The sequence below is a fragment of the Aplidium turbinatum genome, chromosome 14 (genome assembly GCF_918807975.1).
Source record: "Aplidium turbinatum chromosome 14, kaAplTurb1.1, whole genome shotgun sequence".
Taxonomy (NCBI): Eukaryota; Metazoa; Chordata; class Ascidiacea; order Aplousobranchia; family Polyclinidae; genus Aplidium; species Aplidium turbinatum.
In genome coordinates, this window is record NC_137485.1 from 14,524,026 (window position 1) to 14,551,830 (window position 27,805).

A 27,805-nucleotide genomic window follows, 5' to 3' on the forward strand; every position below is an offset into this window, starting at 1 on the left:
TACCAAATATCTTTTTGAATAAGGACCTTCTGAATTATGATGATCCCCCAAAAGGGGGAAACAGGCTGTAGAAGTTTTAGAAAGTAGTAACTATATTTGATGTAATTTGCTCTGCTTGGCTTTTTGCTTGCTTTTGAGCACTTTTTGTAGTATTAATATTATGTGAGTCATAAAAACCAAAATGTAATTGATGAGGTACTTTACAGACTATTGTAACTGGTACTTAACTTTGTACTTTGAAAGGTGATGATAAATGTTTTATTTAGAATTTTTAAACATATTGTGTAGGTTGATGAGTGTAAGATTATGTGTGAATCATATTTGCAAAGTTTTCCATCTCCAGTTGAACAATACAAGTCAAATACATTTGAAAGCTGCAGTTCTGATGTTGAAAGTTTTACTTCTTACTCAGATAGCTTTGTTGGCTTACCTGGACATAATGGTCACAAGATGTAAATATTTGCAACTGCTTTTCTGTTTTGATTACTTTTAGTGAGAAGCTATATTTGATTATATATAGGGGCTGGGTTTTTTTTTTCGCTGACACTTTTCGGTCATTTGTCCGAAATGACTTGAAAAAATTCGGTCATTTTTTATTTATTTCGGTCATTTTTTCTGAGGAAAATATTTCCTTTCAAGTAGCAGATACAAACCAAAATTTGCACTTCCGGACTAGCTACAACATAGGCGCCAACTTTTTATGCTGTATTGATACATAAAACAATAGATGAACTGGCAATCGGCAGCAGGACAACATTTTTGAATGCAAACCGCAACAGCTTCGCGATAAATAATCACTAGAACGAGTAGGATGCTACAATTCCACACCAGACAAAATCTGTCATTTTTACATTGATTTAACGTCTGCAGACGTTGAATCAATGTAAAAATGACTGATTTTGCTGCCTGCGACATAGCAAAAATCTACCATTTTGTGTCGATTCAATGTCATCAGATGTTGAATGCACCCAAAATCAACATAATTTGCTACGTAGACGGAGCGTGCGTTTAGCTTTACGCGCTTGCAAACAGACTCAATGTTGCTTTCGAAAGTCGAAACCGCTGCAGTGAATTGTCGCGGCAGTGAACCGCTCGCTATGAAAATAAACTTGAACTCTCAGCACGACGTAAACATCAACCAACGCAACAAGGGCTGATACAAACCGCATTGCGCATATGCGGAATAATCAACGTAACAACGGACTCGCGCAAACTGCATGGCGCACACACGACCGTTGCCATAGAAACCTGATCAAAGGCGGGAATATGCGCATCTTTTGTTTCATTTGCAACACGAAAACAGGTCAACCATAAAGTTGAAAGCAGGTCAGTCATAAGTTGCGATATTGTAGTGAAAAGGGAGCTATAATCAAACGTCTCTCCGTAACTATTTTTCAAGAGCTGTTTACGAATGTCAGCAACTTCTAAATTTATTCAAGGTGCTGTGCTGTTGAATTGATGTAAACGTGAATGATTTTACCTTCAACAGGTACATTTTCAAGCGTATAATCAAGTTAGTACTTGCATTCCATTTTCAAGACATTGTCATTCCATTTACAGTATACCTTTTACTTTTTAGTAAACCTTTTCGTCTCTTATATTATGGTAATAAATCTAATTCGTTGCTAAATTTTATGTTGTGCTTAGCTTGAAGAGTCGCAGTCCATCAACCACTAGTTTACGCAGACGCATGGCATGTGTTTGCTTAACCGAAGTGGTCGAGTTTTGTTTATAATAATTAACGGTACCAGTAGGTCGAACGTAGCGATAACTCCGAGTGTGGCAATAAAAGCAATCCTAGTGTGACGACATAATTATGTCATCCATCTGCGTGACATTTTGCTGAATTTACGTTGCTGCTGATGAAACACGCTTTCGCCCCCACGGCTAAAAAAATAGTTAGGCGCCTATGAGCTACAACATTAAGTTTCGCTGAGAAACGTTGTCGTGTTTTATCTGAGAAAACTTTCTTCAACGTTCATCAGCGAAACTCAACCTTGCAACACCCGAATTGACTATATATTTTTCGGACATTTTGACCGAATTGACTATATTTTTTTCGGACATTTTGATAAAAAATCGGTCAATGACCGATAAATGACCGAAAAAAAAAACCAGTATAGGCTAATTGCAAGACATTGACCTAACTAGTTTAGAATTTATGTTGATGAGTTTAACAGCTTTTAGTTGTAGTTGATAGTGCATATAAGTGGACAATACATTTTTTACATAATTTGAATGAATTGTAAATACAGTACAGTAGCATTATATTCAGATAGTCATAGCCAACAACAAGTATTTTGAATAGATGCGATAGAAAAATATGGTAATATTATCAGCAATTCCAGCCGAATTAAAGTCTTTATTATAGATTACTTACTGAAGTTCAAAGCTTTGTGTCAAAATCCCAGTTTTACTATCTCATGTAATTAATAGAAAACTTCCACCTCAACTGACTTCAACTTGCAACCATAGAAGACAGATAAATAAACGTAGTGATGGTATTGGAATGTTTCAACAACATGAGGAATTTGAAGATAATTCTACATTTTGCAACGATGGAGATCCATCAGCAAATTTGAGTGTATGGGAAGAATGGTTAATGACAAAGTTGCAAGTGGAGAAGGAAAAATCCAAACAAAAGGTAGAAGTGATCTTCAAATCCACAGATATTTTGTGAAGTGTGTATGTGCCATGATTGTATGTATATATGTTTTGTATTAAACTCTTGATTTTTAAGTGTATTAAATTAAAAAAAAGTGGTAGAATTATCTTCTGAACTACGTCAAATTCAAAAGAATTTGCTCTTAACTTAACTAAAGATGGATTATATAGGTTCAAATTGATGCCAAGCTAAATAAAATCGAACAATCTCAAGAAAACAAATTAATTTGTATATGCTGATGTTATTAAGTTTAACTAGTACACTGATTTCTTATGTTTTTAGTTTGCCAAGGTTTTCTTTTTTTTAACAAAACATTATAAATCCATTCAGTTATAAAAATTGTTGAAATTTCTTTTCAACTTCACGACAAGTTAATAAGTTATATTTTTTGTGCTCTAATGTTTTCTAAATTCTAGATAGGAGTGTAAGTAATAGCCTATGACATACACTTTATAAATTTTATGATAAAATTTATTGATGTCAAACAGTATATATATACTATACATATATAATATAGTGCTGTGCACATTGAGTTATGGTTTCAAATCTGTAAGTATTTACTGACATTGATTTTTTTCTTCAAATGTTTTGGTTATTTTTTACACGGTGCTACAACGAAAATGTTTAGTTTTATTTTGTATTTTGGTTTTGCACAATTTAAATGATGTTCCTCAGCTTGATTTCAGATTTATTGTTGATGATCAGTGTACATATGGTAGAGAAAAATTGGCATTTTTATAAAGCTATCTGAGTCCACCTACAGTATAATATGTTTGGAGATAACTGTTAAAAAGCATTATGGTACGGTAATGCTTAAAGTTGTGATTAAAATTATAAAAAACAAAAAAAACTGCAATTTTTTGAATAACTGGTTGTTTGTCCAAAGAGGCAATGGTTTTTTAGCTGTGAAGGGGAAGTCTTACTGTGTAATGTTAATTAGCAGTCAAGCCATATTACTTTTATATACGGTACTGTACATAGTTGTCTTGTTTAATCTTTAATGGTAATGTCTTTGTCTAGTTAACAACGTCATTGTCGTCAGTCTCATGCATTGCAGAACTTTTCCAATTTTATGCAGTATTTGCATTAGCCGTAGCACAAATTGTGGTGCAATAAGCATCTACCTGCTGTTATCGTGTCGTAGTGCAGCTTGTCCACTGCATTGCATAGAGCTCTAGTAGACTGCAACACTCAAAAGGAAACCGGTTAGACACCACTCAAGAACATACAGTTGTATCTTGGCAATAAACTTAATGGCATGCCTGAATCCTGAAGGTCGACATGAAGAATTGGCTTTCTTGCCTTTCTGTCCTCTTGTTTCAATTTTCAGCTACCGGTCATAAAGCCTGAATACGACAAAGTATAGCCTATTGATGATGCAGAATGTATTTTTTTCTAGAAAATTGACGAAAAAAGAAAGAAAGACGAAGAAATGAAAAAGCAACAGGAAAAGAAAGAAAAAATGAAACTAGCGCAGGAGCAAAATCAAAAATGGATGGAAGAAAAGTTATTAAAGGTTGTATTGTCACTAATGCACCTGCAAACAATGTTGTACTTTGAGATGTTTGTGTGTTCAACTCTTGTTGTGAAATATGTCTGAATTATTTGAATTCCCTGTCAGATGAAGCTACGGAACGCTGCAGAAAAACGAGAGAAGAAAATCAAAATGGAACTTGAAGCAGAGGAAAAAGAAAAATTAAAAACGGATTCTGAAATAAAGATCAATCAATGGAAAGAAAAACATAAAACAGCTGAACACCAGAAACGGCTTGAAGTAAGTGTTTAAGTCATTTTTGTTTCTTCCATTGAACAATGCGTTCCAAGGTTTGATAAGAGTTTCTAGAAAAACAGAGACTATTAGATCTTTACAAACCCGATCTCAAGAAATGATTTTTTTTAAATTTAGGGCTGATCTTACTCTTTTCGTTCATCTGATTGTGTTTGACTAAAGATGGCATAGACCGTTTCCCTCCCTCAGTGTTTCTCAAGCTGTGTTGTGCGGAACACCACTGTTCGGCGCGTTTCCTCAAAGTTTTTATAGATACAATGCGCATTATGAATACATCATATTAATCGAGAATTTTAATTCCTTATTTCATTTGCTGTGTTCTGTTTTGAGCTTAATTTCAGTCCTTTGATTATAACCTGTAAAGTTGAAGGTCATTTATGTTCTTGACCTATGTTCAGAAATTTTTGTGACTAAATGTTCCGAGAACTTAAATCATAAGACTTGGTGTTCCGCGGATAAAAAGTTTGAGAAGTCCTTTAACTCAACGGTGCAATTGCAGTCTGATAGTGATACATCGTGCAACGTTATAACATCGTTTATAACCTGTGACTCTTCTGACTTCCACTCTCAATGGTTGCGGACTTTTGCTCACTGCAGGTGTCGACCCTTGACTCCTTACCGGTACTATCTGCAGGAAATCTTTGCTCTATCTAAATCTAGCTCTTTATTCAAGTTGTGCTTTATTGGCTAAACTTAATCAAAGGCCTTGATGGTAGCGCAGTAAATGAACGAAGCATAAGTGGAATGTGTGGCATGACGACAACCAATACTATAATTTTATGTTCTTTGTTACACAATCTTGGACCTGGTTTCGACCTACCTACATAAGTCATACTCATATGGTAGAGGTGTCAACTTTGGCATGCACTCAGAACAAATGAAGGTTGGCTTTCTCACCCGCTTGCCAGTGCGCGAAAAATTAACGAGCTGGAAATGTTTCTAGCTGGTTTTCTCGAGCGTCTCCCTGCTAAATTCAAAACGTTCTGCAGTAGGCTATAGGATGTATCTCATCTTTATTTAACTTCTGAAAAAAATGTTGCTAAATTATTTTTTGTTAAATAAAGAGGAATGAAAGTTTAGATTTTAGAACATAAAATTGGCAATTTCTACTCCATCCTTATCTTAAACTGTAAATTGCTGCAAAACAGTTACAACAAAAATAGTAGTATTTGTTTCTAAGCGAACTATGGCAGAAAAAAACATGTTTTCACTTATCCAACACTTTCTATTATGGGCTTTATGTGAATTTCCGTCCGTTTAGCTTACTCTGACTTCCCTTGGTTTTTACTCAAAGGAAAAAGAAAACAAAGAAAGAGAAGAGAAAATGAAAAGAGAAAGAAAAGAGGCAGCCGAACTGAAATATCAGGAATGGCTTAAAGATAACAGGCACCGATTTGCAGGTAATTAATTAACCGTGTAATATTCAAAATTCCTCTTTGCTCATTTTGTTAATAACTTTTTTGCATTAAGCAGAAATATAGTTTATTTTTATCGAGTTGTTTGCATTACGTTTTCCATGATATCTCTGCTTGTTTAGCTTTGAAAAAAACCATATCGACACCTTCTCCAACGTTTGTGAATCCCAATCCTTGGGTTGGCCCCAATCAGGATGCAACAAGAAGAAGACCTTCGTCTCCTCGTCCTGATCGATCTGCGGAAAAACAACCCAGGAGATTTCGCACGAAGAGCTTCCCAGCGAGACGATGTTCTACACCGCAAAGACAAGCTCGTGGTATTGGAACACACACACCAATGAGAACTGGAAGCACGCGCAACCACACACCTGTCGGCTTCATTCGAACCACCACGCCTTTGAGATTTGCAGGTATTCGTCCTAAAGTGCAGTCACATTCCCAGAAGCGATCAGTGATAAATTGCAGTCAAAATAAACCGAGGAAAAGTCGTGTTGGTGTCCCACAACCCCTTAATGGTATGAAGTAATAAAAATGTCGATTATCACAAACACTTTATCATTAACAAACCTATTGTGATCATTATTTTTATTATTCACTTTTATCAAAATATTTTTTATTTTGTTGTTGTCATCCATCACAAATAGTGCGAGATTTTAATTGTAAAATCCTACAATTCTTTTTTCTTCAATACGTTATCATGATACAGTTTATTTTCTGCAGATGGCTCTGGCTATCCTGTCTAGAACAAACCTAATTTCTTCCAGTCACTGAGCTTTGTGTAATCAAAACAACCAGTATGCACAATATGCTTCACCTGTTTTCACTGTCAACTTGGATGGAGTTCAAATAAGCATTTGAGTTAATTAGCAGCAGAAAAACGTATGAGACCTTGCTTCACCCGTCAACATTGCATGTCATGAAATCCCTGGGTTTCGTCTATTAATCTATTCTTATTGTCTAGCTTTTGAACTGTCTATTAGTGTACGTCCATGCAATTATAAAACCGAACAAAACTCCTTCTTGCATATTTATTGACACGTTTTAAACAAGAACATCTATATTGCTTCAAACCAGTAATTCGCCTCTTTATAGAGTTTCGGTTACTACTTTTACTTTTGGTGATCAAAAAGCACGGAATGGCCCGTTTCGGTGAGTCCGATTCGGTGAGTCCGATCCCTTAACGGGGGATTTTTTCAACTTTTTTTTTTTAAATTATCGGGTACCGTAGCCTAATTATCATTGCCGTTTTAGGATTAGGGGTTAGAGGTTAGGAACTCACCGAATCAGACTCACCGAATCGGACTCACCAAATAGTAGCAGACCCCAAAAAGCATGGCGAACAGGACCAGTTGTATTACAATGAAGTTACATACCATCAACATTCAACATATTATGGTGTTACGTTTTTGCTATATTGGCATTTGAAGTAACCATTTTAGAGGCTACAGTGGCTAACAGCCAATAAGCTCATTGTATTAATCTCACCTTTGGTGACGTTGTAAATCTCATAGGACTGCTCAGATATCGTGACGTCATTTGCTTCCCATTTTTTTGACATGACGTAATCTATACAATTTTGAGCCACCCTTTCGGCGCCATATGATATTTGACCAGCCTACATGCGAAAGTAGCTATAGTGCATGTTCAATTGCAGTTTTTCAACAATAATGAAAAATTAACAGATTGAAATTTTGGCTGGAAAGTTCAGTTGTACTGTATTTGGTCATAGGCATAGAAATTACAAAACGCTTTCTTTTCCATCGATAGTCAACATGAGTTTGTATTCCTCCGAGCTTTCGAAGCCATTGTTGTTTTCTGCTTCGGTGATGAGCGGAGGAACACCAAAACGGAAGAAGTTTCTCACTTTTTCAGGAAAGATCTTGTTGTCAATAAACGGAACGAAAAGCAATGGATCTGTTTCGCATGGCTTATTTGCTCCTGCAATAACCAACGATATATTAGTTACATAACGTTAATGCATGCTTAGAGTATGACATTGGGTAGGCTAGGTATGCTTGGTCGCTGTCACTTGCATTCTGTAGAGCAGGGGTCCGCAAATAGTGGGTCGCGACCCAAATTTGGGTCGCGAGACCATCCGCAGTGGGTCGCAAAACGGCTTAAACTTACCATAAATATAACTTGTATGGCAAAAATAAATACAATCATATAGTCTTTGATGTCCTGAGTTTCGTACAAGTTGGTAGGCTACAAGAAAATTTATACTTTCGATTGCAGTACAGTAGTTAACCCACGGTTATAGCCTGGAAGACACCTTGAGGCAGGGCATGAAAACTCTCTCAGCTTATCTCCAGAACTGGCGACTGAAACTCAGCGAAACCAAAACATTGGCGGCAGCTTTCCACCTACACAATCGGAAGCTGATCGTGAGCTACAATGGAAAACTTCTGTCCTTCTGCCCCGAACCAAAATATCTTGGGGTGATACTAGACAGATCGCTCACATACCGCCACCATTTCGTGTCACTGCGCAAGAAAATAACATCTCGCGCTGCACTACTCAAGTGCCTGGCAGGCTCCAGCTGGGGGGCCAGTGCTGACACTTTGCGTATAGCAGCCTTAGCCCTTGTCTACTCTTCAGCAGAGTACTGTGCATATGTTTGGTGCCGCAGTGCTCACTGCCATAAACAGCGCCCTGCGCACAGTTACCGGGTGACTGCGTCCCACACCGTTGGACAATTTTGCTATTCTCGCTGGCATCCAACCTGCGGAGCTTCGTCGCGAAGAAGCCACTCTGTTTCTTGGCCGACGGGCACTAGAGCCTAACCATCCTCTTAGCCACAAGATCTCTGCTACCTCAAACCAGCACCCCCGTCGACTGAAATCAAGACATCCAATCGTGCCAGTCGCTCAACTTCTGATCAACGAAGCAGATGAACTTCATCTCTGCGGCTACTTGGGCTGACTATAAATGGAATTCTGAATGGAAGTCAAGTACCACCAGACTCCATTCGTTTATCCCCGACGCCGACACATGCCCAATCGGCCTGACACTACAAAGACAAGCATGAGTGCGCCTCAACCGTCTCCGTACGGGCGTCGGGCTTTTCCGCTCAACCATATGCACCAATGAGGAATCGGCCTCTTCTTCCTCCTGTGATTGTGGTGCCGAGGAACAGACCGCAGACCACATCATCAATGATTGTACCATCTTCAAACCACCTAACGGAGTGGAAGGTCTGCGTGTCATGGATGATGAAACTAAAGACTGGCTGCTCTCTAGTAGCCTTCCAGTGTAGTCCGGGAACATCTTGAATCGGGCGGTAAAAGGATAGAGTAGACCCTCGGCCCAAGAGGCACACACGACGACGACGAAGCACACGGTTAATAGGTCCACCCGCTTATTAAGCCCAATTTGGTCCATTTCGGAATTACTGAAGGTATAGGAGTGGTAGAAAATTGTCCCCCGCTTAATAAGCCAAAATCGTCCGGTCCCGATGTAGCCTTAATAAGCGGGGACGACCGTATTGGAATTGATATTAATTTGCAAAGTGTTTTGCGCATTCCGAAACGTTTGGGTCGCGAAGATTTTGAACGATTGCTTTTTGGGTCGCACCAAAAAGTATTTGCGGACCCCTGCTGTAGAGAATGCATGCAACTCAATCATTTTTTTCAAACAATATGTTTCTGTCAAAACGAACGCCAGACGCATGACGTAGAATTGACATTATTTTGCAGCAGCAATACGAAATCGAAATTCCCATTTACAATCTATTGAATGTGCTGGCCCAATCACAACTATACGACTTTGCCTACCAATTTGAAACTTTTGCAGGCGAGATTGATATTTATGAAGTAAAGGCTATTAAGTTCGAACGCCTACCTGTTATAAATGATGCCAAAAGTCCAGAGACAACAGTGACGATAGTCGACAAAATCACGAAATAAAGGAAGGAGATGGCATAGAATGTTGTTGCAAGACTTGAACTATAAATTAAAAGTTTTTGGTTTAAAAATAAAGCAATAAATGGCTTATACAGTAGGCCAGGGGTCACCAACTGGCGGCCCACCACGCTGTATCGCTGCGGCCCGCGGAAGGCATCAGCGTACAAGTATAACAAAAATACTTTTCTTGAGGAGTTAAAGAGCACGAAGGCAAAAAATACTTTCCGGGAAGCATATTTTCGCATTGCATACGATTCCACCGACCGACCAATCAGATTATAGTTCTAGGTGGGGGTTGCTTAAAGTCATTCCAATGCGATGTCCAGCCACACTGTCCCAGTGGTTGATTAAAACGTCTGTTTTCGAATTTCGAAATTGTCTGTGAGCATAGGGTTGCTTATTTTAAGTTTGTAAATGTCATGTAAACACTAGTGTGCTTTTCACTGTTATTGTGTTTCACGAGCGGTGTTCTCTTTATGCAAGTTTTTGTTAGCAAAATATTTGTTCGAGGGCCGCAGTATAGTAGGCTATAATTAAGATTATAAGCCAAAACATCAAATCTAAAATAGTCAAAACACAAGCTTTTATTTATTTTTAAAGTGACGAAAGAAACGGAGATTTTATATACAGTAGCCTACATGTATTACATAAAAGATATAAAAAATGTTTGTTTCAATTATTTATTTGAATGCAATCAAGATAACACTTTGCCAGACGCACTTTGAGCGAATTAAACAGAATACATCTGTGAGAGAATTTACATAATCAAAAAAACAGTCGCAATCGTCGATTTTCACTCTACCAACACCAAGAGTCTTGGCCTTGATCCAAGACTAAAACGAAAAAGAAAGTCTCATGATGCGGCAGACCGAAGTCAGAAATTTCGATTGTGACGCAATCGGCTGTTTAGCAATGGCTGCTTTGACACTAATATTAGCCATTCATTCATGCAAGATCGCAATGTGGCTGGGGAAACAAACTACTACAATGCGACAAAAGACTATAATTTATCTTTATCAAGATGAAATATATAAAAAAAAAAGTTTAATTAAGTCATTGTAGTAATTAAAATTTTCAAGCAATTTTACGATTATTTCGTTGTATATTTGCTTCAGGCTTTCGCGGGCCGCACAGAAAATTGTTACGGGCCGCATGCGGCCCGCGAGCCGTAGTTTGCCCACCTCTGAAGTAGACCGTGCGCGGACATTTTGCCGAAAGACATTTTGCCGAAGGACATTTTGCCTAATGGACAAATTGCCGAAACAATTTGGAAAAAAACTACTTTGAAGTGACACAAAGTCACGTTACTATGCAAGCAGTGCCTTTGAAATAGAATTACTTTGCTACTGTTGTTTGCCTAAAAATTACTTTGAAGCAACACCAAGTATCGTTACTATGCAAGCAGTGCCTTTTGAACTGGTAATTATTTTGAAGTGACACCAAGTCTCGTTACCATGCAAGCAGTGGCTTTGAAGTAGTAATTACTTTGCTACTGTTGTTTGCCTAAAAATTGCTTTATATACAGTCTCCACAGTTTTTGGAAATCAGTTTGAAGTGACACCAAGTCTCATCTATAAGTATATATGCAGTCTCCACTCTCCACAGGTTTTGGAGATCAGTATTAGATGTTTGCTTATACATATAACACTTCTGTCGGATAGGCCTACTTACGCGCTGTCGCACATAATTTGTGAGTGAAATCTGTTTGTGAATGACATTTAGGCTATGTGTTATTAGGTTATGGTAATACATAGCCTATAATGCATTTGTATAATTTCGGCAATTTGTCCATTCGGTATTTAGTCCTTTCGGCAAAATGAGTTTCGGCAAAATGTCCATTCGGCAAAACTTCGGCAAAATTTCAATTTTACGTGAAGGTTTTTCTGTTAAACATGGAAGCTGAGTGGATTTCGAATACTAAAATTTAAATTAGGCGACACCTTAGTTTCGGCTTCTTTGGCAGAAGGTCCTTTTATCTTTTAAATTCCCAAGTTGGCAATGTTGCCAACACTACACCAAAGAGCAGTCAGTGCTCTACTCATTCAACTAACTAAATTACAGAAGGCTATGCCTGTCATACCATATCGATATTTGATGAATAAACTTAGTTGGCTACTTTCCTGAATTGGATTGAGATGTTACACAAGTGCAGATAAAATGATTTTTTTAACATTAATGCTGCTGGTCCACAGGTCCACAAAGTTATGATCATGCTATTAATGACGAACTTCAACTTATTACATGAATTTAAATAATTAGTGGTATAAGCAGGGCCGTTGAGAAGATAGTTTGAGCCGGTAAACTCTATAGTCTAGAACGCGGCCCGCCACGCTGTTATGTGCGGCCCGCGAAAGGTATCAGCGTACAAGTATAAACAAAAATACTTTTCTTGAGGAGTTAAAGAGCATGAAGGCAAAAAAAACTTTCCGGGAAGCATATTTTCGCTTTGCATACGATTCCACCGACCGACCAATCAGATTGTAGTTCTAGGTGGGGGTCGCTTAAAGTTATTCCAATGCGATGTCCAGCCACACTGTCCCAGTGGTTGATTTAAACATCTGTTTTCCAATTTCGAAATTGTCTGTGAGCATAGAGTTGCTTATTTTAAGTTTGTAAATGTCATGTAAACACTAAGTTAGTGTGCGTTTCACCGCTATTGTGTTTCATGAGCAGTGTTCCTTTATGCAAGTTTTTGTTTGAAAAATAGGTCGGTGTGCCAACTCAATTTAAAAAAAATTGGCAAAATATTATATATAAATTTAAAGGCTTTTTCTGATTGTAATACGAAAATATTTAGCTTAGTAGTACTGCAAAATGTTGTTAATCACCAATTCTTGCCATGCTGATAAGCACCGCAAGTGACAGACTGACAGTTGTCTAATAATCAAAGAAAGACGGTTTTAGAGACTCTCAAAAAAAGGATGAAAAACCAACTCATTGCTTTTTTAGACTTTAGAGGGAACACTGTTCATGAGTTACGAATGTTACGATAGAAACGTTTTTTCGGTGATTTCCACAAGCGTTTGTTTTACTGGTTTCTTTCTCCCTGTTATTGGAGCCTATTTTTCACTAATATGTTTGCAGGTCACTATTGGTGCCTGTATTGCGATGTGTCAAACATTTCCTTTTTTGCTGAAACTGTTAATTGCAAGATATCATTTGTAAAACGAAGTGACAACACCACTCTTGCTTGACGATGAATATTCTGATGAAACCGCTCGCCTCGCTACAAGTGCGCAAAACAAGTGGCCTCGTTTATTAGGCATTGTTAAAGAAGTCAAAAGTGTTGTTAAAGGAACTTGGCCTGGCAGTAGCGTTGTTCGACTAATTTTGTTGCTGCGGTATTCTAAGATAAATAGTAACAACATCTAACGCTGGATACTGGGTACGAAATGCGTTCTTTTCTAGCATAAGAGTTGCATGCGCATGCAAAAAAAAGGTTGGTGACCCCTGGTCTAGAACATAATCATAAAATCAACAAGGAAAAAAATAATTTTCTGTTTTCGAAACCTATTCTTTTATTTCTTACGGTTCATGCTTTACTTTCTTCTTTGTCGATTCGATGGTTATATTCTAGTGTTTAGCCTACCATTTAACCCGGATGCCAATAAAATCTTCTTGCCCCAAATCAAGATACTTTAAGAAAAGTGCACTATAGCCTATCCAAAGAATACGCTGTAGCTTTTTAAGTTTTCGGGTCACTTGGAAAGGCCCAGATGCAAAAGTACCCCCCGTACCCCCTGTCTACACCACTGTACCCTTGGACTGACAAACAAAATAAGCTTAAACAATGAAGAATTTGCATACCCGGAGGAAGTTTCGCTTGGAGCTTCAGTTGTTGCCTGCATGGAACCGACAAAGTTTTGCAAAGGCGTAGTGAACCAATCAGACGCGCTGGAAGCTATGGTAGCATTGCTAGCTGGTAAGTAATAATCGTGAGTGGGGGAAATAAGTGTTCCGTTATCCAGAAATACAGTCGTTGTGGCAACAGGGCACCCCTCAACAGATACAGGCAGCCTGGTGTTTGCTGCTTGTCCGTACAGCAGGCTTCCAACGGCCAACCAGCACGAAAATATGGAGCCAATAATTTGCCCGATACCCGCTCCCTGTGATGCAATTAAATCATGATGAAGTTAATAAAATCAAAGCTTGTTTTTATTTATTTATTTGCTTCAGATATGCACACATATTACGCGTCCATGTGATACGGGATGTTGAACTCTGTAATATAACATTAGTCTTGTTGGTAGTTTTCTGTCAACTGTAGTGTAATAAGGTTGTAAATCTGTCTTCTGCAGTATAGTAAGACTGTTATACTCTGTCCGCTGTAGTAGGCCAAGTCTAGAATATCGGCTGCAGTAAGCTTACCAGGCTTGTACACCACGGAAACAAAATCCCAAGAGTAAAGACTCCAAGCAAAGGTCCCTCAAGAGCGCCACCAAGTGTGAAAACAACTCTCATGACTGTTGCGTCCAGGGTTGAGACGATGAACGCGACGCACATCACCAATGCACCCAATCCAAACACTGACAAATGTATGATAGATTGACAATAAGCCTACAATAATATTTGAATACAGCTTTCATTTTTATACGCAATTTTCCCTTTTCATTACTGCAGGCCTATGATAGCTACAGGCCTATAAATCTAACAATAGAGAATACGGTTTGATAGGAAGTTTGAATTATCTAAAAAGCAACTAGACAGCAAACAATCTCAAGATAAGTCAAAAATTTGTTAGAAAAAGGGAGCGTTCGTTTTCAAACGTTTGTTGGCTTGAGTAACGATACAAGAGAAGGACCCTCTTTTTTTAAATTAAGTTTCTCATCAATGCAGGGAATTTCATGAGCTTGCGATAGAATGATAGAACTCTTAATTGATACAAACAAGGATTGCGATTTTGGTACAAACGTACTGGAAACGTTATTTCACTTCACAAAATAACTTTATTTATATAAAGAATCGTTGTACTTACCCATTCCTTTGCTAATTGTAACTCTTGTCGTTTGACTTAATTTTGGTTTCATCACAAGTATGAAGTCCTCCAGTGTGATAGCAGCCAACGCATTTATTCCAGAAGATACTGTGCTGTAAACAATAATAGATGAAGTACAGTAGCCTACAGTGAATAGAACGTGGAAAGGTGGGCAAGATAATACGCAACACGTTTGGATTAAACATATCAGTTTTAGGCCTAATAACAAGACTCTAACACCAGAAAACAGATTTAAAAAAAACTAAAAACCTGGAGAAAACAAAGGAAGAAGAAATAAAGCCCCACCAGTCCTTTTAACTCTAACGACTTTTCACACCAACTATTCGCAATTTTTTTAAATCATTCACCTTAAAGTTCCACTAAAACCAGCGGCAACAAAAAGTCCAGCCATGCCAGGAGTGTCTTGAAAAATTTCCAACACGAGATATGGCATCATTTGATCTGGCTTTTGAATTTTTCCGGAACTAAGAGGATCGCAACCTTCATAGTAGGTGTACATAGCTGCTCCAGTTAAAACCGCAACAGAGGACAAAATGATAGTTGGAAATATGGATATGAAAGCAGCTCTGTAAAAATATATATAGGCTACATTGTTCTATGTCACGCAAAGTTAAATCATAAACTATATCAAAAAATTGTTTTTTTACTAACAGTTCGTTGTTTATTAGTAGCTTCACCTATCGGAAACGATCATGTGAGGTTACAAAAAAATTATAAGCAGTAGTTTTGTTGAAATAAGCGGAAGTCTAAACTCTACATCTTTTGTAGTCGTATGAACTATTGTTTTTTGACATCTAGATAATGTTAAAAATAGTTTAATTATTAACCAATATAGCTGTTTGAACAAGTTTAATACTTTCTTGCTGATTTAATGCTCCCACAGGTAAGGTATCTTTGGCAAATGGATTGGTTTATACAAGTCAGTCTGCAATTCCCAAGTGATTGTCCAATTAAAAATGTCCATACTGTATAGCGAATGGTAGGGTCTGGGTTAAAGCTGCATTCATAGAAAAAATAAGACTTTTTTATTCAACGTCAAAGGTGCAATTAAAAAATGTTTACTAAACCCATTGGCAAACATGATTTTAAAAAGTGACAGCACAAATCGAACGGATATTTAGGCTAGTTAATCTATAAGAATGATTTCATTATGTCAAAGTGATTTAGTAACAAAACATGATAAATGTGGCGGTTAACAAAATTTTGGTAGGCTATTAAGTAATATGAAATTGAATTTCGACCGCCATTAAACCTCGTGTAGCCTACTCCATATGCATCAAAGGATAAATTTTTCTCACTTCCAGGTATTTACTCTCCCTCCTCGTTCTGCTGCTGGCCAAACCACCGAAAACCCACCGACCATCAAGACAACTTTTATCAAACCAGCAAAGGCACCTGCTGCCATAGTAACCGTCTGTAGAACATCGGTCCAAATCACAGCTTTCATACCTCCCTACAAAAATCAAATAATTGAATAAAAATATCCCATTTTTAAGCTTTGATTGCTGTATAAAGCGCAAGTATTCGTATGTTGAAAGAAATAACAAAGCAAAAAAGCTTTAATGACTTTTAGAAGCAACACTTGCCTGGTTTGTTATAGGCTACACGATTTACAGTAGTCTAAGCCTAAAAATAAGAGTTTGGCTATTTAGAGCCACGTAGGACAGCTCAAAGGCTATAAGCATAGAATAATGGCGTAACCTCACCAGAGTTGTGTAGAAAGTACAAATCGCACTTGTAAGTACAATTGTCCAGCCTAAGCTTAGTGGTGTCACTGCATTGAGGGCCAAACCAGGTATGTAGATAGTCATGCCCATATAAACAACCTGAAAATACATACATGCGCTTTTAACGTGAATAAGCTACCCCGGTAAATGTTTTCCAGAATGAATCCCCTTGTGTTGTTTATTCAACAGTGTCAAGCATAATTAAATAGCAAACAACTCGTACAAAGACTGTGCTGAATTACACTCAACTGCGCTTTGTCCGCAGAGTAGCCTAACTTAAACAACTAAATCAGGGGTGACGAACCTTTTTGCGGTAGCGGGCTACTTTGTCAATTACACATGAGTTATCGGGCCACACATTTTTTTAATCGTAACCTACTATGAAATCTTTTAGAAGCGACTCAAGATGTTATTCATGAAAAGTAACAAACGGCAGATGAAAGTAATTGAAACCCACACGGTTGAAATTATCTTACGCAGAATCGAAACATACAACAGTAAAAAAATAAAAACAAATCAATTAAATCAACTTGAGCAAAAAGAATAGAGCAAAAGTACTTGCACTGATAATGAAGACAGTTTAATTTATGCAGAGTTTGCTTTCACATGAGTATGATTTCTTTTTTTTTGGCTCTATCCTTTTTGCTCGAGTTGACTAAAAGTTTCGACCATTAGCCTATGCTCCGAAACAACAAATCAGTTAATGAAATTTCTTTTTCAAACAACAAACAAAAGCCCATACGAATCATACAGCTGAAGCTATCTAATGCAGCATTGAAGCATAAAATATTAAAAAATAATATTGAAGCATTGAATTTTTTTTTGCTTAGTGGGATTTTTGGAAAGTTTTTCGCTTGACTAAGCGTTCAATATTACGTCGAACAGACGATGTGGCAACTCTCAACTGCATAGCCTACTAAGATTTTCATCTGTCAGCGTCGACCTGCAACGACTTTTTGTAAAGTGCATTTTAAAAAAGAACTGTTCGCATGTGCTGCCGAAAACAGATGACCATTTGAGAGCGTGAGCTCCCACGTTCGGAAACTTTTCCTTTGATAAACATACACGATAAAATTCAAGCAACGGCTTGTTCACATACATCGCTTTTAGCGTGTCATCACTCTGTAGTTTTATGAGTTCAAGTTGGAGCTCATAGGGTGCAGAAGCAGGTGTAACATCGAAGGGAGTAAAAAAGACATCAAGCTCCAGTTCTTTGCTTTTGATATCCTGAAATCTAACATTAAAACTTTCCAAAAGACTTGAACATTCCAAAGCGTATAGAGTACATGAAGTTGGATTGTGTTTTTTCAATGTTGGAAAATGCGTGCAACTGTTATCTTTCAACTGATTCCCCAAAGGCTTAGCATTGACATGAAAGATGTGATCTTGGAAAATATCGAGTGCAACAGTTGATCTGGCCCTTGAAGTTGTCCATTTAAGTCGTTTAAATACTTAGTGACATCTGACAGCTTTGAGATGTCTTTTGTCTTTAATGCATGAGCGATTGTCAAATTGTTTTGCGGGCCGCACAAAATTCTTTGACGGGCCACATGCGGCCCGCGGGCCGCAGGTTCGTCACCTCTGAACTAAATAGACTAAAGACATAGCACAGGCAGTAGCGTAACTAAATTAATTTTATAAGGAGGGCAAGGCTTTTTCCAGAAGGAGCAGCATTTTCAGTCACGTCGTACACAAAAGGCGATACAAATTGCTTTAAAACTGAAGTTGACGTTAAACTTTAATAGAAGATGAAAGATTAACTTTCTTGCCATTAGAAGGCTTTCGTTTACTGGTCATGTGCAGGGTACCCCGCACAAAATTTGGGAAGAGCAAATGATTACCCATGTACTAGGCGGTGGGATAGCGTAACGGAGAAGGTTCGCTTTCCGGCTTCAGATGGTTGTTGAAAACACCGCTCACCTCTACTTCATCATCATCATCGGCCATGCCTGAATAAGGCGTCGGCTACCGTGAGTCTCCACAACGATCGATTGTCCATACTTCTAATTAGGTTTTCAAAATTTTGGTTTGTCCATGTTGAAAGATTTTTGAACATTTCCAAACGTGGACGTCCCCGGTGCCTCTGACCAGGAAATCGCCCCATCATTACCGAGTGTTCAATTTCGCGTTTGCGGTAGACATGCCCGATAAATGTCATTTGCCTTTTTTTGATAGTTGTGATGAGGACGCCAGGGGTGCACCCAGAGCGTCTCCACACTTCTTCGTTAGTGATTTTATCCATCCAGTTAATTCCCATCATTCTACGAATGAACCAAATTTCAGCACTGTTGATCTTCTTCTCTATCTTCGGGCATACAGTCCAGGATTCACAGCCATATAGCAGAACTGACCAAATGTACACATGTAAAATTCTTATTCTAGTGTTTAGAGAGATTGAATTAGATTTCAGTATTTTGTCCATTTTGATGAAAGCTTGTTTGGATTGTGCAATTCTTGATTTTACGTCGCTCCAGCATCGACCATTCGAAGTGACCATAGAACCCAGATAGTTGAAACTATTTACTTGTGAGACTGTTGTATTTTGTATTTTGATAGTGCATACTGGAGTTATTTCTTTTGATGAGATGGTCATGCAGAAGGTTTTTGTTGCATTCAAATTAAGGCCAAGGTTCTCACTTTGCTTAATGACTATGTTGAGTAAATTTTGTAAACTGGAGTTTGATGTGGCGATTAGTACTGTGTCGTCTGAGTATCTTATGTTGTTGAAGTGTTGTCCGCCTACAGAGACGCCTTCTTCGTCATCTAGATGTCGTAAGATCATTTCGCCGTAGAGTGAGAAAAGATCAGGTGAAACTACGCACCCCTGTCTAACACCTCTCCGAATTTGTGTCCACTTGCTCAGCTCGCCATCTATCCGGACTGCTGCTGATTGATCCCAGTAGAGATTTCTGAGAAGTCGAAGGTCTTTACCATCTGTGTCTAAGCTGTCAAGCATCTCCATGAGTGGCTCATGTCTAACGCGGTCGAAAGCTTTGCTGTAGTCCATAAAGCAGAAGTACAGGTCTTCTCTGTGTTCTATCGACCCCTCAGCAAGCTCACCTCACCTCTAGTTAAGCTCACCTCTACTTAAGGTGTAATAAATTGGGTGGGCATAATTTCTGCAGGAAAGGCGGCCGAGAGAAAGGAACTCGCCACCCTACTCTCTTAGTGCCGAAGGCTTAGTACAATGAGAACCTTATCTTCTCATACCCGACACTTGAATCAAGCATGGGACTACCTTTACCTTTACCGCCGTACTTACTTTTTTTTCTATATCGATGGCTGTGATGATATGTGGTGTTTGAAGAATACAATTATGATTTAAGCCTAAGCATAGCGTAATATCCTATTACTAATTACCGTTATTGTAATATCAAAAGCTGATAAAGTGGACAGGTTAAAACTGTGGTGACTTCTACAGTACAGTAGTTGAACACGACAGCATTTAAAACTCACCATCGTGAATATTGCAATAATCGAAGCACATTTTCTCAGATGACTGTGAAAGCGAAGCTCTAAGAACTGAAACACACAATGAAAAATCATGGATCATCTTTCTTTCATGGTTTCAACATGGAAGTTTGAAAATCTACTCAATCCACAAATTTATTGATTCTGATAGCAAAATATTCCATCGCACGTTGATTCAACGAATGCAGACGTTGAATTAATGTAAAAAGGAGTGTTTGTTGGAAAAGAATAGAAAACAATCACAACGTTGTGCGATTGCAAAGTCCCATCACACCACAACAAAGCAAACGATGGAACATGCGCTGTTTCGAAATTTTATCAGTAGTTCTATAGTTTGTACATAAATTTGATCCCTACTTGTCGACACAATGGCGAAGCATTTTCTTTAATATTTTAATGTAAGAACGAAAAAAATCGTGTTGTTAAATATCTATATTTAAAACAAAGAGTTCTGTTCTAACACCTGCTAACTTTAATTTACTTACCGAAGTAACATGTTTATAAACAGAATATTCACGAAACCTGACTTAATTTCCAGATTAATTGCTTATGACAGATTACTCATATTCGCAACAACTTTCATGTGAATTACTGTGTTAGTAAACAACATGTTTATAAACAGAATATTCACGAAACCTGACTTAATTTCCAGATTAATTGCTTATGACAGACTACTCATATTCGCAACAACTTTCATGTGAATTACTGTGTTAGTAAACAAACACAAACCAACCTCGTAAATTGAGGATACTTTTATTCGGTGGATTAATGGAATGTAATACAAGCCAGCGACCATGTAAGGGACCACGATGAACCCGCCAAACCAAAACATGACCGTCCCATAAAAATACGTCTCAGCGGGGAATCCGATGATGGTGATGGCTGATACAAACGTCACTGAGATGGAAAGACCAACGGGAAACTGGCAAAAGCAGGAAGATTATTATTAAAAGATAAAAAATTGTTAGTTGGAGGTCAGTTAAAATAAAAAAATGAATCAGTTTAATGAGACACCGTGAAAACCTATTACTTTCTATTGCTTACGAACTTGAATTTGTCGCTGTTACAGAATTTGTTCATATATTAGATTGTCTTGATATTTAAACGGTTAGAAAGGACTAAAATAGTAAAAGCTGACATTGACTATGGAAAGTTTTTGAAATGGACAGCTATAAAAATTTTAAAACCAGTGTTTTAGATAATGTTGTGCTTTATTAAGCTGTGTGTGTTCATTGTATTGATTGTTGGCTTAAAGTGTGAGATGATTACAAAGACAAAGTGTCATAGCTTTAACCAGAACTTGAAGAAAGTTTTAACCACTTGCATGGACAAAGTTGGCCTACATGTAGCTAACACATTCAGTGCTCAAGTCAAGAAAGTAATACTGCATTCAAAAGAAAATATTGTTGCAACTTGTAGGTTTTAGTGAACAACATTTTCATATACAAGTTTAAAATATTTTTTTCAATCAATTTGACTTTTTTACTGATGAAGCTCACAGACCAGACAAATTGAAATTTTTTACCGGTGACATATTTCTATCGCCAAAATAATAGTTGTCCACGTCCTTTGCTTTTCTGTCAGTGATAGCATAATAGATTCCGACCCCGACCGAGATTCCAAGAACACCTAAGTGAAAGATTTAGATTTTTAATTTTGTAAGCTACAATTGATATTAAAATTATTTTTTCATGTTGTACAGTAGTTTATGCGCTATTGTAGCCTACCTATTCCATTGTTATCAATGAGCAATGAGCCCTCATCGCAATATTAATTACAGTATGTTATTTAAATGCGGAGTAAATCATCGACGGATTGAAAGAAACACCTTTATGGACGTTAATTCTGACAACTTTTAAACTTCTGCACAGTAATTCAAGGCGTTGAGCCACTGATACTGACTCATTTACTGAAACTAACAATGTAAAGTTTCTGCTTGCATCAAAAATGTCGGTGTGCGTAAGTTGTTCTACTCATTAATTATTTATCGCTAAACGGAAAGTCGCTGTATAAAAGTTGTCCAGCGTAATGTTCTTTGAGACTACACTAATTGTTAAGATTTAGGTAGGTAATAAAATATTTGAAAATAAAAAAGTATTTCAATACAAAATTCTTTGAATTTGGTTTCCAAAAATTGCAATTCGATTTTAGTGAATACATTCGTTTTTGTTTTCGACTAAACGCCATTTACACCTATGAGGCAATGCTTCGTTTTATTTGGCTTCATAAATTTTTTTTTTTAAAATCACCTTACAGGATATCCTCATTGTTTAAAGTAAGCTTAATTATTGTAGATCGATGTTTTTATTGTATCCAATAGTTATAAAAGCATCGAACATTACCATATTCATAAACAATTCAATTCAAACAAATCATAAACAAATTCATATGATATTTGATGCAACATCCGAGCTAAGATCCTTGGCCACAAATAAAAACAAGTGAACTGAACTTGTAAGGTCTCGTTCATTGTGGTGACAGAATAATTACGATAACATACAAAAAGTGCTTAAGGAGGCCACTAATTAAGTTAGCAACATTGTATGTCAACCTTACCTATAAATACAACCAAATCAGCAGCTCCAAAGTTGTCAACATGTTCTTGGACCATTTTTGTTGATTTGCTACTACAGCACAAGCTATGGCAAAAACAGTTTGGCTATATATTATTGGTTATTCTTTTATGTACAAGGCGGCTTCCCTTTCATAAAAAAGGTAAAGTCTGATTTAAACTTAATCTCACAAGCTACTGCTTTATCAAACCACGTTTAATTCGTAAAGTTTTCTTAATTTTTTATTTTATTTTATCGTAATAACTCTTTTGTTATTCTATACTTTAGTTTACTGCGTTATTGTAAACAATAATATATTGTAGTTGGCGCTCATATTTCATGTTTTTTTTTTTACAAAAGTAATATGTAATATTAAATTAGGAACTTTTTTTTCTCCCTTCTTCACTAGATTTTGAAGAGTAAGCCTAAAACTGGTTTTCTACTCTTAAAAAGAGTCAGGTCCAAGAAAAGTAACGCAAACGGGTTGAGTCACTCTGTAAAAAGACAAACTTTCTACAATACCAGAAGCGTTAAATGAGAAGAGTATCCAATTTTTAATCAACTCTAATGTGCCTTTGTTTAAATGCCAATCGCAAAAAGTGCAGTCGAACCAATTAAAAGGCTTGTTTAATAAGTCTGGTGAATAAAACCTACCTAATTATTTGATTTTTATACGTTTCTGAAACTTTTAGCGATAAACTGAATATTTCAGCAGAGCTGACTTTCTTTCTTATTGTGTCAACTAAGCAAAAGTTAAACTAGACCAACGGGCTGATAAAAGTAAGAAGAAAAAACTAAACAAACAAGAATTTTGCAAAATCTGAAGAAACATATTTTGCCCCAGGTTTGATGAAACGTAAAAACCGTTTGACAAAGTTTGCTCCAGCTAGACTTGAGCACACATTTATAAATTCCAATTTTCTGGCGCCGTCATAATGAGACCTTTATTAAGTCTGGCAAATTATTTCAATCGGCATGTATTTATTAAGCAACTATAGCCTATCTTAATTTAGTTCTCATGTATTTCAAAAGTTGCTCGTATTCAATGAAGTAGCAGCCTTCGTTTGGTTAACGAAATCTGGCTTCCCGACAAACATTGTTATTTACTTTACATAACAATGCTCATTTCGAAGCAACTAATCATGTTCAAACAGCTTACCAAAGAAAATTAAAAGTTGGACTATGGGAACGACAAACTGTTGCTGTCCGTGAACTATAAAATAGCAATTTTGTACATTTAATTTATTTATAAAATTTTTCCAGTTTAGTATTGGCTGCAAAAAAACTTAGCAACAAGATAGTTGCAATCATTTTCTTCATTTTCCGATGGCAATGCAAGCTAACGTTTTTGCAACAAGTTCTAACTGCAAATGTTTAGAACAGATCTTGGTATAAAACAGGAGAAAGGAACTTTAAAATGGACTTCACGCAATTTGAGCAAAAACATTCTTAAAGTGGAAAACAGTAGACCAGTGGTTCCCAACCTTTTTGTCTTGGTGACCCCCTTTAAAAATTTTTGTAGATACCGCGATCCCCACTTAAATTCTTTCCTAAATGCAAGTATACTATTAACAAACAATACAACTAAAGGCAGCACTAAAAATGTTTTTCTTGCATTTATTGACAAATCTATGCGATGGTTGACCTTGTAGGTCTGCAGCTAACCGTGAAATTCGAGGTTACGTGCTAGTATAGTCGTGCTAATATAATGTCTAATATACAAGGCTACTTCGTTAAGAAAGTTTCATTTTACAGCGAATAGTCCTACACAGTATGCGTCCACTGTGATGTAATAAACGTGACTGTAGGACTTATAGTCACGCTTATTACATCACAGTCGACCATACTGATGCAATAATATTGTGCTACAAGCAATTCGAATAAAATGGCTAGCGGACCGGTACCTCGTCCTACTTACATTCACTTTTGTTGTTGCATGAGCAACAGCTTTGCGACCCCCTATAAAATGCTCTGCGACCCCCTTGGGGGTCGCGACCCCCAGGTTGGGAACCACTGCAGTAGACCCACCAGTGACCAAAACACCATTGGATGACTGATGGCACCTTGAAAAAACGCACGTATATCATCCCTTTCAGATGAACCATTGAGTTTGAAAACCTTTTTCAACATAAACATTAAACATAACACTTTATTCGAGCACAAAACAACAGGAATTGCATGCAAAACGTAAACCAAGTAATAAAAAATATAACAGTCATGCAAGCTAAATCTTCAGGGTTGAAACCGCATACCGTACACAAAACAAGAACGAAAATCTAACATGGACTTGTAGTGTATGCCTGTTTGTGATTTCGTCTTTTTTTTTGTTAAAAGCAAAAACTCACTTGGTTTTGAAAGAACATACGATGAGCTAAACAAAAATTAGGGTAGCAGTTTTTCTGAACATTTTTGGGACACGAAATCCAAGAAGGCGTCCAAAATGGGGACTAGGGTGTTGCAGATATTGATGATATTTAAATTTTAATTTAAACCAACTTCACTTTTTTGTTTCTGTGTAATGAATACTGATCATAAAATCAAAGTTTGAAAAAAATTTATCGATGTTTACTCCACCCACAAGGGAAGTTTTGGGACCTATTTGGGACAAATTTAATGTTTTTTTACGTAAAGGACGCTGTATTAAATTTAAATCATTAAACTTACCTTCAAAACATTCCCCTTTATTTTCTGCACAATGAAAAAAGTGCTTTCGGATTAGATCGTTGGGTCTGAAGATGTTAGCTCTTTACTGTCAGTAGTGGTGAAAATGTAATTTCAGCAATCACTCAACAGATTCAAACAGAAGTTGGTATCGCTCCCTTTTATGGTGTGATATGTTTTCGGGCATTATTTATTTTTAAACTGCCACTACAGGGCAGTAAACTATATTATTCATCAAATTAGGCTAAGTCATTTGATTCACTAGAGTGCTGTAATCTGGTCGTCGGACTACTCAGCATGCAACAACTGAGCAAGTGCATCAACTCAGCAAGTACATTTCAGCTACTGTCAAGTCAGCAAATGAGATTTACGTTCTCACGTCAGATTTGCTTGGTCATTGTTTGCCAAATTAAATTTGCGGACTTGTGACATGCCAAGTTATGGCTTGCTCAGTTGTTACTTACTCAGTTTCATCACATTTAGGCCTACTAACTTTAGCCACATGCTGAAATGTTGTGAGCTCAATTGTTACTTGCTCAGTTTACAACTGCTGACTTGTAGGAGACTCTTGTAATTTAGGCCCCTATTGTATGCTGTTAACAAGTGTTACACCAAAGTGATTTAATTGCATTATCTTTGCTTACCTTTTTTACAAATATCTTACCAATATGATGCCTCATTATAATTTCTATACCTTAAACAGAATTTAACTCATGAAGACAATAAAATCTCATGTTTCTAATCTTCTAACTTATATAGATTCTTTAATACATCATGAGGTAAGAAGATGGTTGTACGTTTTTACACAACTACGCTTGTGCAATCGTCTTAAAAGTAGCCTTGCAGGATCTTCCTCTTTGCTTCCTTGTTCAATATTATTACTTAACATGATTGATTGACTGATTGTTGGTTGGTTGGTTTTGGTTGGCTTTGAATCTTTATCTTCGGACTGACAAAGCCTTGATTGGTTATTCCTGGTAGTTTCGCACACTTGTTGAGGCTCTTGATGCAGGGCCGATTGAATCTTTATCCTCGGACTGGGAAAGCTTCTTTAACAGCTTAATCCTGGCAGTTTCGTATACTTGTAGAGGCTTTGAACCACTGACGCAGGCCCGGTTTTAGAGATTGATAGAGTGCAGCCTTCCAATTGTTCAAGTGTTGTTGCCAGGGAATTATTTCTTTCATTACTGTAGGTGCCGCTGAATGGAGAGCAGTCCTTAACGTGTGTTGGCTACTCAAGCGCACACCCCGAGAGCCGAATCAGCTCCGCTTGATCTTGAAGCTTCTTCGTTCACGAAATCACGCGCCAATCAACTGAGCTATTTGGACGGACTGTATGTTATAATCATGTGTTCATAATTACAGTGGCCTAATTTTGTCTGTTCCTTTCTCCACATCCTTTGATTCTGTTTTCCTGGCACCCTTGTTCCATGCAACCTGTGAGGCCAGTTGACCTACTGTGTTGCATTGTACAAATCGGTTAGCTTTTATATTTAAAAGTATCAAATCTTCAAAACTTTTTCAACTTGAGTTTGTTGTTTTTTACTTCGTTCCATCTTTTCTTGGGTGTCCTTGGACACAAGGGTTCTTGGGCATCGGCCAAAATGACCTAGTGAGACCAGTGGTGGATCCAGAGGGGCGATTACCGTCCCGAACCATAAAAACGTAACTTTGGTTACTGTGTAGGCTATTTGCATAATCGAATTAAGGCGTAGTTTTTTGGTTAGGCATTCTTTCGTCCATTGTATTATTACATTAGAATCGTACAGTAGGCTACTTATTGCTAAAAGTATCAATGTCAGCGTAACCTTCTTTACCAGTCAGCGTGACTTAGTTGAATGAAGGTTTTCATATCTTCGGTCACAAATGAACAGCAATCCAGAGGATGAACTCAGCGCATTGGCCTGTCTACATCAACATTCTTCAACATTAAAGTTATCAGTTCATCTGTTGAGTCCACAATACTATGTTCAACTGCTGTGTTTGCGTCATTTTAAGGACGCTTAGTTGGACTGAATAGTTTTCGGACTGCTCACTAACAGTTACCTCATTCCTGTCAACTTTCTCCCGTTGTCTGTTACTACCTGTATTCAACTGATCAAGTATAGCCTATTGATGTCTTATCATATGCTAGCAGGAGGGATCCATCTGAAGAAAACAGTGCTCGAAGCACCACACTAATGTCATAAGTTCCGATGCACTTCTTGAGGTCTAGCTCCGGTCGACTTCTTCATATTACAATGAATCGATGCAGCAATTCTCCGTCTTCTTTACGTTTGATTGCCTTGTCTCCCATGCTGATTTTTGCTATTGCATTGGAAATTTTGAAAGTAAACGGGTTTTTCCTGCTTATTTTGTCGGAAAATTTTCCTTTTACTAGGCGTTCAGTGATGAAAGCTTCGAAAAGCTGTTGCCCAATCTCATCATGATTGTGTAGCGGCCCATCTTTAACTCGTCACTCTCACTCATCTGAAACGACGAGATGCCGGAAGAGTGATTGCAATAGGGAAATCTTTAATCGTCCCTCTCCCTCGTTCCACTTGCCCTGGGATGATAGGATTGCAGCAGTCAATCCATAGAAGATTCTGGGGTCAGAAAAGCTACGCTCCCTCTGGTCGTCCCTCTCT

General features: G+C 37.5%; 2 protein-coding genes across 3 annotated transcripts; one reads left to right on the forward strand and one right to left on the reverse strand.

Moving 5' to 3' along the window:
• The first annotated feature begins 248 nt into the window (after positions 1-248).
• On the forward strand, positions 249-7,579 carry LOC145783319 (uncharacterized). Of its 2 annotated transcripts, XM_082595165.1 has the most exons (7): positions 249-452; positions 2,437-2,644; positions 4,065-4,181; positions 4,287-4,439; positions 5,749-5,854; positions 5,992-6,279; positions 6,590-7,577. In XM_082595165.1, the coding sequence occupies exons 1-7, from the start codon at positions 307-309 to the stop codon at positions 6,610-6,612; spliced, it is 1,041 nt and encodes a 346-aa protein (XP_082451291.1). In that variant the 5' UTR covers positions 249-306; the 3' UTR covers positions 6,613-7,577. The 2 variants fall into 2 exon arrangements, with proteins under 2 accessions (XP_082451291.1, XP_082451290.1); XM_082595164.1 differs by having other exon boundaries at positions 5,992-7,579.
• Positions 7,580-7,582: 3 nt separating this feature from the next.
• Positions 7,583-22,662, reverse strand: LOC145783317 (sodium-coupled monocarboxylate transporter 1-like). The gene is made up of 13 exons (XM_082595163.1): positions 22,522-22,662; positions 21,491-21,594; positions 20,699-20,887; positions 19,951-20,016; positions 16,474-16,593; positions 16,066-16,220; positions 15,624-15,764; positions 15,115-15,333; positions 14,747-14,859; positions 14,140-14,297; positions 13,579-13,877; positions 9,710-9,813; positions 7,583-7,807 (listed from the first exon to the last, which is right to left on the reverse strand). The coding sequence occupies exons 1-13, from the start codon at positions 22,574-22,576 to the stop codon at positions 7,608-7,610; spliced, it is 1,923 nt and encodes a 640-aa protein (XP_082451289.1). The 5' UTR covers positions 22,577-22,662; the 3' UTR covers positions 7,583-7,607.
• Positions 22,663-27,805: the final 5,143 nt, after the last annotated feature.